The sequence below is a fragment of the Lepidochelys kempii genome, chromosome 11 (assembly GCF_965140265.1).
Source record: "Lepidochelys kempii isolate rLepKem1 chromosome 11, rLepKem1.hap2, whole genome shotgun sequence".
Taxonomy (NCBI): domain Eukaryota; kingdom Metazoa; phylum Chordata; order Testudines; family Cheloniidae; genus Lepidochelys; species Lepidochelys kempii.
Window position 1 is genome coordinate 72,670,605 of NC_133266.1, and position 13,601 is coordinate 72,684,205.

The 13,601-nt window shown below is 44.5% G+C and overlaps 1 protein-coding gene across 2 annotated transcripts in view; it reads right to left on the bottom strand.

Moving 5' to 3' along the window:
• LOC140895914 (aryl hydrocarbon receptor-like) overlaps positions 1–13,601 on the bottom strand; it is a 131,221-nt gene that overhangs the window by 15,059 nt on the left and 102,561 nt on the right. For both annotated transcript variants that reach the window (XM_073306818.1, XM_073306819.1), the window contains exons 4-6: positions 10,272–10,361; positions 4,999–5,122; positions 4,035–4,165 (exon numbers count right to left, since the gene is read on the bottom strand). In XM_073306818.1, the coding sequence (XP_073162919.1) occupies positions 4,035–4,165; positions 4,999–5,122; positions 10,272–10,361 (345 nt within the window). The remainder of the gene's footprint in view (positions 1–4,034; positions 4,166–4,998; positions 5,123–10,271; positions 10,362–13,601) is intronic.

Here is a 13,601-nt window from a genome sequence, read left to right on the forward strand (position 1 = left end):
ATAAACCAGGTTAGACCCATGCTGTAAGGTCAGGACATAGGTAGGACCTGTTCTTGTGATCTCTATTCATGTGAGCTCACAAACAAAATTACAGTAGAGACAGTTTCAGTGGTGGCAGGACACAACCCATCCCACCCAAAACCTTACAAGTCGGGAACTGAGAAGTAAAGACTTACGAATTCCCTTCCCCCCTCCCGCTGCCTGCAGCATTGTGGCTTACACACTTCAGTTCTCCCATCTCCAACAAACACCCAAAAGCAATCCGTACCCCACCTTCATCAAATGTTCATCCAATGCAAAACCAGAGGGAGTAGCCATGCTGCTCAGCTGTTTGAGAGGTCTGAGAGGCAGGGATGGACCTCAGTTAGTTCTCTGACTGCACATTTTATTGCCCTTGAAAAGTTACTGGAAATAAATACAGGAAGTGACATCACCTGTCAGCTGGAGGGAAGTGCCTAGCAGGAATCTGGGTCACCACTCACTTCCATTTTGGTAACGTAACATCTTCAACCACACGTAGGATTTCAATAATTGTTTTGTTTAAAAATATGATTGTTTTTTACTCTGTTGAGTCATTTGATTTTACTGTAGTGCCCCAATACCTATTAGGGTTTTATTTTTTTTAAAAAATGCAGCCTGTATTTTAATGTGCTTGTTAAAATGAAATCAATTCTGAATATAAAAACCAAACCATCACCACATGCAATTACTCAGACTCTGTGCATGTGATTTTCGTTTTTCTCCTAGAGGCATCCGTTTAAAATACTTGGTTAATTTCATTCAAACAGCAGATTCTGTTGTGTCCTAACTTTCACTCAAATAGTTTACTTTTTAGGTAATCCCCAAGAAGCAGTTGCGAAGCAACATCACATCTATTCCCCAAGGACAGTAACTATTATACACAGAGTGTAGCGGTGTCTAAACCCAGCAGGTCCCAGAGCCAAATGCTTATATTGCAGCTTTATAGTCCTGCAGCCTGAGATCCATGAGCCCTGAGTGTTGAGTTGTAGTGTAGACATAGCCTTAGAAAAAGGTACAATTTCAGCTCCTTGTCTCCTTTTGCCCACTTCTTCCTCTTTTTTTAGCCTTCCTTGGCAATGACAGTGTTTGTGCTGCAGCAGATTTGTTATCAAACTAAAATTTGATAGGTTTGCCTTGATGCCCATATATTCCCTCATGGCTAAAAGTAATAAATCATCATACAGACAAACACCCCTGCTGTACAACTGATACCCTAGGAGTCAGAACATGAGGCACAGCCATGTGGCCAAAGCACCAATCTAAGCATGTGCTAGATTTCTTGTAATAGGAGGGCAAAGGAAAGTGAGACAATGCAGTGAAAAGTCACCAAAAGAGGCGAGTTTTTTAAATCTCTTTTTAGTCCCTCTGTATCGCTTTGTTTCTAATGAATGAGCAGATAGGCTTTTGTAGAGACACAGGGGGAAATTTGATGTCACTTTCTTACAGGGCCTGATTCGAAGACCACTGGAGGAAATCAGAAACCCTCCATTGCCTTCAATGGACGTTGAGTCAGGCCCACCTTAACTTTACTGAGCAGAACCATGCTCCTCACTGCTCCCATCTTTCCCTTATTGGGCTGTTCTGTGCGAGCTGAGCCCTGGTATGGCAACATTTCAGGCTGCCAATGGGATCTGGTGTGTTCCTGCAGTGCTGTTGCTAGTCTCCTTGGCAGTCATGTGGTCTGTTCTTTGAGGAATAAAGTTCGCACAGCTTCCTATCTGTGCTTCCTCCCATTCACACGTGCCCCCTCTGGCTGGCTAACACACACATCCAACCAAAGCATCGACATCCTTAAAGCCAGTCCTTTGGGACCCGTGCTGTGGTGATCTTGCATGGTCAGAAAATACTGCTCTAAAATAAAGGCCTCAGCCATGTCTTCCTGTAGCTGAAAATCCAGGCCATCTAATGTAAACGTCACAGGGCTGGCTCCAAAGGTGGTTTTAACAAACAGAGTGCTTTTCACACAGTAGGCATCCAAACCTTTCTACAAAGCACCTTGCTAAGGATTAGGGACTGCGTGCTGGGTGAGGAAAAAGCCATTCCAGGCTCAGGAATAGTGCACATGCACATGCCCCTGGGCACAGCAGTCTGGTTTACTGGGAGAATAGGTGTAAGGGAACACCAGGAAAAAGCACCACCCACATGATGCAACTATCACCCCAACAGAGCTCTGAGTATTATTAGTGCAACTGAAGCCAGTGCTGGTGAACTGTGCCGGACTAACAACACTGGTATTTGACATCCACCCTCCACAGAGCAGATGGCACAAGCTAACCCAGCTTTTCACTAATATGTCTCAGGCCACTAGGGGTTAAGAGGATAGCACAGGTTTCAGAGTAACATCTGATGAAGTAGCTCACGAAAGTTTATGCTCAAATAAATTGGTTAGTCTCTAAGGTGCCACAGGTACTCCTTTTCTTTTTGAGGATAGCACAGTTACCATGTCCATTCAGTCTCTGGCTTCCACTTAGCCACAAGCTGTGAGGGTGACTTTTCACACCTGCTTGCGGGCTGAAACCACACTGTGAAGTGCATTTAGACATCACACAGCTATGAGGCCTGAATGACTTTTGGTCACTACCAACAGCAGCTGCATTTGAATTGGTGATCAAGCCGTGAAAAGCTTCTCAACCTATTACCAGTCCCCTGAGCCAACCAGCCCTCTTAGCATTTTGCATGAGGCATTCACCAACCTTCATACTTTCGCTGCCAGGCAGTATCACCTAGAGCCATACCCTCATGCAGAACTGACCCAGAGTGGTGCTTTTGTGTGTGCAAAGTCCTTGTTTTGGGAAATCTCCTCCCAATCACTTAAAAAGCTGAAAACATAACAGTAATGGAGTTGGTGCACTTGATAGAAGCTTTATGATGTAATAATAAGGCCTAGGGGGAAAGAAAAAAAGGCTTTATTTTCCTGGAAGTGATTCTCAAGCATCTTTGTTTTTGTGACAGATATTTAACTCAGATGTCTGGCGAACAGATTGGAGAAAAGCATGGTTCTTAAAGAGTCTGTCCCTCTGCTCCTTCCATTAAGGGTTGAGTGAGCTCCCAAGCCGCATTTCTGGGTCCTCCCCTGGAGAACGCAGGCACTGGGGAACATCAGACCTTTTTTTCCATTTTGAAAGTCACTTTTAAAATCACCATTCCAGAATGCCACCAAAAACTGAATGCCATTTTGTTGTTTGCTGAAGTTTAACACAAGCAAATTCTCCTGTCAGAATCCAGACAAACCCCTCTATTTAGGCAACAATTGTCCTGACCCTGGTCTGTGGGTGAACCACACTATGTATTATTTGTGTGTGTGTGTGGGGGGGGAGCAGGGCCAAAGGGGAAGTTAAGCCAGTTTACATCCTCCACTCCAGATCCGGGCATCAGCCAAGGACAGGGCTGTTCACTGGATGTCCCGCTTTGAGCTGCTGCCTGTGCCCCATAAGGGCCATTCCAAAAGCTGCTGACCCCCAGGGCGATTAGACGGAGATTCACTGGTGTTCAGCAGGTTTGCCCTGATAGATCAGGGGCCACATTCTGCCCCCAATGAATTTAGGAGTGGAAGTATGTCACTTTAGCTGCCTTGTTCTTACATTGTCCCACCACCAGTGCAGCTCCATTGGTGGTAGCACAGAGGAAGAGCTAGTGTGTATGAGGACATTGTCTGACCATGTTCCTAACACTTCTAGAGCACGAGGTGCTCAAAATGCCAGTGGTCTGTCCAGACTAGTGCTCCCACCGGCAGAGATGTGCTAGAAGTGGAAGGGGGACTGAAGAACAAAGGCTGGTGTGGAGAAGGCCTTTGTTCCAGATGGTCAAGGATTGACTGAAGGCTCAAAGGAAAAAACAGGCCTGTCATAGAAACAGCCCCCTTGTTCTGGTAGGGAGAATTCTGCCCTGGCAGAGCTGTGTTAAGGGTCCTCTGCCACCAATGGGTGTGTGTGTGTGAGGGTGAGAATACTAAAGGAGCAGTCCTGCACTAATGTCACACTAATGAGGAGAGGCTGATGCAGGTTCTTACTCACCATGAACCCAGATGAATTATCCAGGAGGCAGCGGAATCGGCACACAAAGCTCCTTTCGAGGAAAGAGGAATTCTCGGGAGGCAGCTGGCTGGGCTTGTAAGTGATAATGGAGGAGCTGATACTTGTTTCACCTAAAGGATGTGGGATAAAGGAGAGCCCAAATTAACACACACGGAAGTGCGGAGACTCCCAACAAGGTGACAACGTGCATCAGCAGCTATATCTATTGAAGGTATTGCAAAAAATCTCCTCTTGATGGACACACTTGGTTCCTTCTTTCTAATTAAACGCCCCCTACAAAAACCTGCATGCACATGAAGAACAGGACTGTTTCAAAGTGAAGCACTCAAAAGTCAGGAAAGTTCCAATGGCCTGCTGTGGGTGCAGCCCTGAGTTACAAGATCTCTCTCTATCGTTGACATAGGACCTCTGCCTTATTCAGTGCACAAGCTGGACACTGCACAGAGAATATTTCAGTTCACAGCTGCCTCAATGAAGGATTTGCCATCTGAGAGACCTGCACCTGCCTTGGTAAGGCAACTCCCATCTTTTCATATGCTGTGTATTTATACCTCCCTATTGTATGTTCCACTCCATGCATCTGATGAAGTGGGTTTTAGCCCGCGAAAGCTTATGCCCAAATAAATTTGCTAGTCTCTAAAGTGTCACAAGGACTCCTCGTTGTTTCTGCACATTACTGCAGCTGAGGCTTGAACCGAGTGGTGTCTGTAGGCAGCAGGTCTAGTGGACGATCTGTCTCCGCCATTGAGGGCCAGGACCAAACTCCTCTTGACAGGACCTGCCCAGGACTAACAGGAATACAACAGCATTTTTAAAGCAACTATCTTATGGAAACAGTGAAGAGTTGCAGGACATTCCCGGTGGTCTTTGGGCTGCTAACAGAACTGGCCGGGCCCCTAGCAGGCTCTATGCCACCTCCCTTTCTTTAGTCTCCTGCACCTACCATCAGGCGATGGTTTGCTCTCGGGAGTGGGAGGTGGGTTAAGGGCCCAGTGAAGGTTGCGCCTGAACTCCTGTTGGTCCTCGGTGTGGATCAGCTCAAACACGCTCTGGTGCATGACATCTGTCTGGAAGGAAGCAGAGTGACAGGTGAGTCCAACTGTCTATCCCAGGCACCTGCAGCTGCCGCACAGCTGGGGACAGCCTGGCCTCTCGCCATCGGAACTGCCACACACACAGTGGACCAGATTTCATCACCCTCACTCCCAGGGGCAGTGCCAGGGCCTGCAAAGAGTCTCACCCCACTGAGATCAGTGGGGCTCCCCGGGGAGTAAGGTTCCATATCCCAGGCCTGAGCACACTCTGCGGATGGGAGCTGGGTCAAGCCAGGGTGGGTAAAGGTGGCCTGCATCCCTCACCTCCATGGCATAGACAGCAGCCCCTGCAAAGGCAATGGAGCTACCTGTTGGAGCCAGAACTACACAATGGACCCAATTCTGCCATCCTTACTCACCATGGAAGAGGTCCTGGTTTCTTTAGTGGGACCATTTGGGGCATAAGAGTGAGTCAGTGTGGAAGAAACTGATTCAAGTGTCAGTGGTGCAGAATCAAGCCCAATCTGCTCAAAGAATCCCAACAAAACAGATCACCATGATTTATTCTGCCTTTACCTGGTCATCACCTAAAGGGTGAGACTGTGGCTTTGGACTTCACTACACAGGTGTGCAGTCACAAGCTACCCCAGTGTAATTAATATGCGGTGTGTTTGCTGGCAAGATGAAGTATGTTTAAGCAGAAAAAGCAAGCAATGACTAATAGGGTAGCTCCAATAAGAACAAAAGCCAAAAAAGGTCTGTAATTAAGTCACACTTCACAACAAAGATCTGACCTCATTTCCCTGAATGAGTCAGTAGAACAGACAGACATGATTTACAAAGAGCAGATCAGAATAATAAAAATCACAAACACTGCCCTCACTGGCGCTTTGACTCTCAGTCATTCACTATAATTTGCTGCAATTTGCCAACTAAATTAATCCTCAAGATCTTCACATTTAAAATATGAAAACTTCTGAACTATGAAATATAAATAAGGTTTAGAATGCTAGGAGCTTTGTACTGGTTATATTTCAGTTTATTATAATTTTTTTTTAAATGAAAGGAAGTTCTGCATATTGGAAGAAACATTCTTAAAGCAATTTGACACCTCAGCAGCTGATTTATGCACATGTTGTACAGTACTTAGACTATCCTGATTCCAGTAGTTTTGAATCTATTAGAAAAAAACATTTCAAAAGGAGAAAAACAGCACTAAATCTGTTCCATTGCCTGCAATAATGCAGAGCTATTAATAGATGTCAGCTTCACTTATTTTTGAAATTCATAAAGAAAACATTGCAGATGCTGTTAGAAAATAGAGGCCAAGACACTGTGCCATGGTGGATACAACTGAGGACTGGGAGTCAAGAGACCCGAGTTTTAATTCCGGCTTTGCTACTGAGTGTCCTTGGGCAAATCACTTCACCCCTCTGGCTCATTTTCTCCATCTGCAAAATTGAGCTAATGATGCTTACTTTGGGATATATAGAGAATGAAAAGCCCTATATAAGAGTGAAGTACTTTGACTTCCCTACAGGTTAAGGCAGGCAAGTCAATATCTACTTTCCACACACAGTTACTGCAATTGCATGCACGCATCAGGTATCTGTGCACGGCAAAGACCAGTGCTGGAGAGTTGAATGTGCAATTACATGATGTGATCCTGTGCTTAAGGCTATTAAATATGCAAATTAGTTGAGCAGTTGCATTTATTTTTATACATGCAGTTGTGATCTGGCCTTGTTTGAAAATCTGGCCCTCCACATTTAAGTGCCCATTTAAGAGGGGCTGTCACCCTTGGGGAAATATTTCAAATCAGTCAGACCTTTAAGAATATAAGATCATCAGAATGGGGATACTGGGTCAGGTCAAGGGTTAATCTACTCCAGTATTCTGTCTTCCGACAGTGGCCAATGTCAGGTGCCCTAGAGGGAATGAACAGAACAGGTCATCATCCAGTGACCCATCCCCTGTCGCTCATTCCTAGCTTCTGGCAAACAAAGGCTAGGGACACTATCCCTGCCCATCCTGGCTAATTATAGGGAAACAATTGTTAACATTAAGATCACTGAAGTTCATTTCTGATCAGTGAAAGCTGCAAGGAAACCATCATTCTTTGAGGAGACCAATTAAGTTACAATAAAACGTGGTGGCCAACTCTTTCTGCAAGCAACTGTCAACTGTTTCCAAGCCTTGATAAATGATCAGAGTCTTCGTACATGTGGGTGAAAACTGGTGACTGTGGCTTAGTTGGAGGAAGCAAATTGGTGAGAATGACACTATCAAAAAGGGGGCCATTTATGAAGGCTTCCTCTGCAAAACAAGGAAATATGGTATTTGGCCACTAAAATGTCATGAAAAATACAAAAAAAAGTCTCCCGCTTAGGCAGACTGGAGTGCCTGCTGGGCTGGGACAGAATAGGAAAGGAAACTAATTTCCTTTCTTAAGTGAATTCTTTGTATTGGTCTTCATGGCTGAGGATTTGAGGGAGATTCCCAAACCTGAGCCATTCTTTTTAGGTGACAAATCTGAGGAACTGTCCCAGATTGACGTGTCATTAGAGGAGGTTTTGGAACAAAGTGATAAACTAAACAGTAATAAGTCACCAGGACCAGATGGCATTCACCCACGAGTTCTGAAGGAACTCAAATGTGAAATTGCAGAGCTACTAACTGTGGTTTGTAACCTATCATTTAAATCAGCTTCTGTACCAAATGACTGGAGGATAGCTAATGTGACACCAATTTTTTTTAAAAGGGCTCCAGAGGCGATCCCAGCAATTACAGGCTGGTAAACCTGACTTCAGTACCAGGCAAACTGGTTGAAACTACAGTAAAGAACAGAATTATCAGACACCTAGATTAACATGATTTGTTGGGGAATAGTCAACATGGTTTTTGTAAAGGGAAATCATGCCACCAATCTACCAGAATTCTTTGAGGGGGGTCAACAAATATGTGGACAAGGGGAAATCCAGTGGATACAGTGTACTTAGATTTTCAGAAAGCCTTTGACAAGGTCCCTCACCAAAGGCTCTTAAGCAAAGTAAGCTATCGTGGAATATGAGGGAAGGTTCTCTTATGGATTGGTAACTGATTAAAAGATAGGAAACAAAGGGTAGGAATAAATGGTCAGTTTTCAGAATGGAGAGAGGTAAATAGTGGTGTCCCCCAGGGGTCTGTACTGGGACCAGTCCTATTCAACATAAATGAACTGGAAAAAGGGGTAAACAGTGAGGTGGCAAAATTTGCAGATGATACAAAACTACTCAAGATAGTTAAGTCCAAAGCAGACTGCAAAGAGCTACAAAGGTATCTGACAAAACTGGGCAACAAAATGGCAGATGAAACTCAATTTTGATAAATGCAAATTGGAAAATATAATCCTAACTACCCATATAAAATGATGGGGTCTAAATTAGCCGTTACCACTCAAGAAAGATCTTGGAGTCATTGTGGATAGGTCTCTGAAAACATCCACTCAATGTGCAGTGGCACTCAAAAAAGCGAGCAGAATGTTCATTGCCTTTATATAAATCCACGGTACGCCCACATCTTGAATACTGTGTGCAGAGGTGGTCACGCCATCACAAAAAAAGATACGTTGGAATTGGAAAAGGTTCAGAAAAGGGCAATAAAAATAATTAGGGGTATGGAGCAGCTTCCATATGAGGAGAGATTAATAAGACTGGGACTTTTCAGCTTGGAAAGAGATGACTAAGGGGCATATGATAGAGGTCTATAAAATCATGACTGGTGTGGAGAAAATCAATAAGGAAGTGTTATTTCCTCCTTCTCATAACACAAGAACTGGGGGTCACCAAATGAAATTAATAGGCAGCAGGGTTAAAACAAAGAAAAGGAAGTTTTTCCTCACACAACGCACAGTCAGTCTGCGGAACTCTTTGCCAGGGGATATTGTGAAGGCCAAGACTATAACAGGGTTCAAAAAAAGAACTAGATAAGTTCATGGAGAATAGATCCATCAATGCTATTAGCCAGGATGGGCAGGAATGGTGTCCCTAACCACCATTTGCCAGAAGCTGGGAACAGGCAACAGGGGATGGATCACTTGATTCCCTGTTCTGTTCATTCCCTCTGGGGACTTGGCATTGGCCACTGTTGGAAGACAGGATACTGGGCTAGATGGACCTTTGGTCTGACCCAGTAGGGCTGTTCTGTTTTCTTCAAAATGTTTTGTGGGAACATAAGAAGTTTTTCCATTTTTTGTCAAAAGTTTTTGCAAAATGTTTCAGAGTTTCACTGAAAAACCTGAAACCCAACAATTTTTTTGGTTTTCAACAACCAAAATTTGATATTCTGTTGTGGACAACCAGAAAATGTTGTTTTTCAGTTGCAAAAAATCAGAAGAAATTGCAGCTTCTGGGAAGGATTCCATTCAGCTAAAGAGACATTTTTCAACATTGTTATTTGACCAGCTGTCCAGCACTGTTCCCAGTGCAGGGCTGTGGCAAGAGACCACAAATGAGTCTTTTCTACCAGAAATGTTTGTCTTTCCTTCCTTAGTCGACTTTCCTCAGTGTGGCAAAGTCATTCCACATCTGGAAGTAACAAGGGATTGTATTCAGAGAGGGAAAAGGAATACATGTATTGTGGTCCCGCTCCCTGATATTTGTCATTTTTAAATTCTGTAGTCCCTATGTTAAGTGATCTTAAAAGGGGCAGTGATACCCTGCCATGCCACTGTCAGAATGACAACAAGCAGACTCTCTAGAGAGTCAAATTCTGCTTTCATCTATATGGGTGTAAATTCAAAGTAACTCCATTGGCTTCAGCTGAGTTACTGCACGCTTACATCGCTGGAACAGAGCGGAGTTTGGCCCATGCTCTGCAGATGGGAGCTCAAGTCTCTTGCTTGGCTCTGCTTATCAGCTCAGCCCTATTTCCAGCGCCAAGAGCAATTTTCTGCTCCTCCCTCTGCTGGCCTCGGATCAGGGGAGCCATGAATGTGGTTGTGAAATCAGCCCAGAAGAGTCACATTACTTTTAGGAGCAGAAACATCTGGTCAAATCTCATCCACTCATTTCAGAGGAGCCTGGGGTCCATTGGCTGTCAGCTATTTCCCAGGTTAGAGGATATGTTTTACCAGCTAAACCAAGAAAGAAAGTCACAGGCCAAAGAGAAACCACGTTAAAAAGTTATGGAACATCCTACTAACCTGATGAAATCCAAGATAGTCTTGAATCGTGTGCGAGGAATAAAATATCAACCCTTCAGACGTCACCACCAGCACAAAGCCATGAAGAGCCTAGGAGAGAGGGGGACAGAGTGAGCACCAGAACTCAGCTCCCAACCCAACACCACTGCATGTGGATGGAATCCAAGTGAGTGGAGAGATCTCATTCTGTCTGGAGGTCAGGTTCCCCTGTCAGCTTTCTGATGGTCAGCTGCTGGTGGGGATAAGAAAGTAGTGGGGGTAGGACGACAGCTTAGACAGCTGTGAGAGACCCCGAGGAAAAGTTGCAGCTAGGGACGTAGGGAAATAAGGATTTATAGTCAGGACCAAATGATCGGAAGGGGGAAGGAGGTGTTTTCTGAAAATCTGAGAGGGCGGCTGGACAAGGAATGTCAGCCACAGGGAAACAAGGTTATGGAGATTAGCTACATGCAGAAAGGTGCAGGATTTGATCTCTTGTTAACACTATACATGAACTAGATATTAGTGACATTGGTAATCAAGGCTAGCCACTGGCTGGCTGCTATCAGCTGGCCATTTACTGGAGCACCCTGGTAGGAGTGGGCCTGGAGGAGGGTAGACTAGTTTGGGGAAGGCATTCCATGCCAAAGAATCTTTGTATGGAGGTCAGCTCCGATGACACAGAGCTAGGTTTGCCAACTTCGGTTGGACGCATTCCTGGAGATTTCATCACATAACATAATCTTTAATTCCTGGAGACTCCCAGACAATCCTGGGGTGCTGGCAATCCTACACAGAACTCCCAGCTTGTGGCAGCTGCCTGTTGCTATGATATCAGCAATAGGTCCTTTTCTGTGGGGTGCACTGGTGGCATCCTGCATATGACAGAGGAATGGCTAATAAAATAAGGACCTCACAGACCACTGCTGGTGCACCAGCAATGGGGTGGAACAGCCTAGGGGGTCTCCCTACCAGGGGGATTTTAGATTCACGTTAGTTATTTCCTGGGGGTTGATTTGAATCTGTCTGGATTTTGCAGCATTCTCCTTGGGGAGAATGGTGTCCCTGAGGTAAAACCATTGTCAGGTCACGGTGGGCTCTGAGTCCCAGAGCCACCCCTCACTGACTGCAAATGAGGCAGAGGAGAGACTGGGATTTCATTTTCTACAGAGACAGTTTAAGAGGCGGATTGTGAATCGCGAATCATTAGCAAAACTGAGCAAGCAGATACAAACAAAACAAAGTAGTGGTGATCTGAGAGCCGAGATCTATAAAGTGTGAGTTTCATGTAATATGGTAGCTGACTACTCTGGGAGAGAACTGAAAACAGAATGTCTGGAATAGTCTTCAGGAGGCCAAATAAAGCAGTATTTCAAAATGAAGCATTGTTTTCCTTTCTCCCAGATTTACTGAGCAGGCACAAATCCTGCCTGTGACGGCTTGCGACTCACTACTGAGGCGCCTCCTGCTGGCTGTCCTGGAGATTAGCTCTGTTCGCTAATGCGCTAATCTCTGGCGGTGCCTCATCGCTGTCACTTTCGTTCCAGGACCCACGCCACGCCCAGGACTGCAGCATCCTTTTCAGTGACACGGCCCTCCGGCTGTGCCACACTCTGTGTTTCCCCCTTTTGAGGGACCTGCAATCTCTGTCCAGCCACTTCCCTCAGTGGCAAATGCAGTGCATTGTCCCAGGGCTGCTTCCCATGAGGCTCCTGCACCCTCTTCTGCCCTTACCTCCGGGCCTCAGCCTACAGGCCCTAGCAGCCAGCCAGGAGCTCTCTAGCTCCCCTGGTCTCTGCTTGCAGCACTGCTTTGTCCTAGGTACTGGCACTCCTTCCTCCTGCTAGGAGCCTGGCCTTCTCCCCTCAAGCTACTTCTCTCCAGTCAGCTACTTAACTCTGCTCAGCCCTGCAGCCCTTCTTATATGAGCCTACGGGGCTGTGATTGGCTACTCCTCTCAGCCCCTTTCTATTTGGCTGCCTCCAGTGCAGCCTCCCTAGGGATGCTTTTAATCCCTTTTCTGCCAGTGAGGGGCAGCTGCCCTATCACATCGCCTTTTCACACATACAAGTGCTGAAGCCTTTCCAATGCTGGCAGAGCTGTGCTGACCTAGCAAACACAGAAAGTGCCTTCTGCTGTGTTTTGTCACATTTATGAACCTATTCTGTCTAGTTGCTTAACTGTATCCTAATTAGATCTGATCAAACATCAGGAAATTCAGATGTTTCAATGACTGTTTTCATCCTGAATCGAGACAATAAGTTGTTTTGTTTTGACATTTCTGATTGAAGTGAAACATTTTGACATTCCTGAGTTGAAGTACTATTTCATTTCAGCTTGGTTCAACACTGAACTATGCCTGAATTGTCACAGCGCCTCAAGGGAGCTGTAGTTTAGGTTCCTCACTCTCCCCATTTTCCCATCTCCTGTGATACAATGTGGCCCTGGTATGTACATGAGGCACAGAGCACTTTAAGCCAGAGGTGCATCAGGGTGCAGGGTGAATCAACCAGGACACCTCAAGCAGACACAGATTAATATTGAACTGACCTGAAATGAAGTGTTTCCAATTTGGTTCTCAACAAGCTAGAATGTCTCAATCTGAGATAAAGAAATACTTATTTGGGGCCAGTTTTTTTTTTTTAACTTTAACAAAAATCAAAGTTTTCTGGGGGAAATTTCAATTTTGTGACAACCAAGTTTTCAGCAACTTCAATAATTAATACATTAATAATTTTCCAAATGCACAATATCAGAAAGCTGAATATTTTCAGCTTGTATTTCACATATTCTGATTAGGACGCTCATACTTCTCTTTCTTGTAAGTGGACAGCAGTAGAGATAGACTTAAGTGCACTGATAGCAGAATTACTCCCTTCTTTCTCTCTCTCCCCAGAGATCTCACAACCTCCTAAAGCCCAAACATGGCATATAATGGGGGACAAAGGCCCAAAATAGAAGCATAAAAAATTATTAGTGTGAGCTAGGGCTGTCAATTAATCACAGTTAACTCAAAAAAATTAATCGCAATTAATCGCACTGTTAAACAATAGAATACCAATTGAAGTTAAATTTTTGATGTTTTTCTACATTTTCAAATTTATTGATTTCTATTACAACACAGAATAGAAATTATACAGTGCTCACTTTATACTGTTATTTTTTATTACAAATATTTGCTCTGTAAAAATGATGAAGAAATATTTTTCAATTCACTTAATTCGAGTACTGTAGTGCAATCTCTTTATTGCGAAAGTGTAACTTACAAATGTAGATTTTTTTTGGTTACATAATTGCACTCAAAAACAAAACAATGTAAAACTTTAGAGCCTACAGGTCCACTTAGTCCTA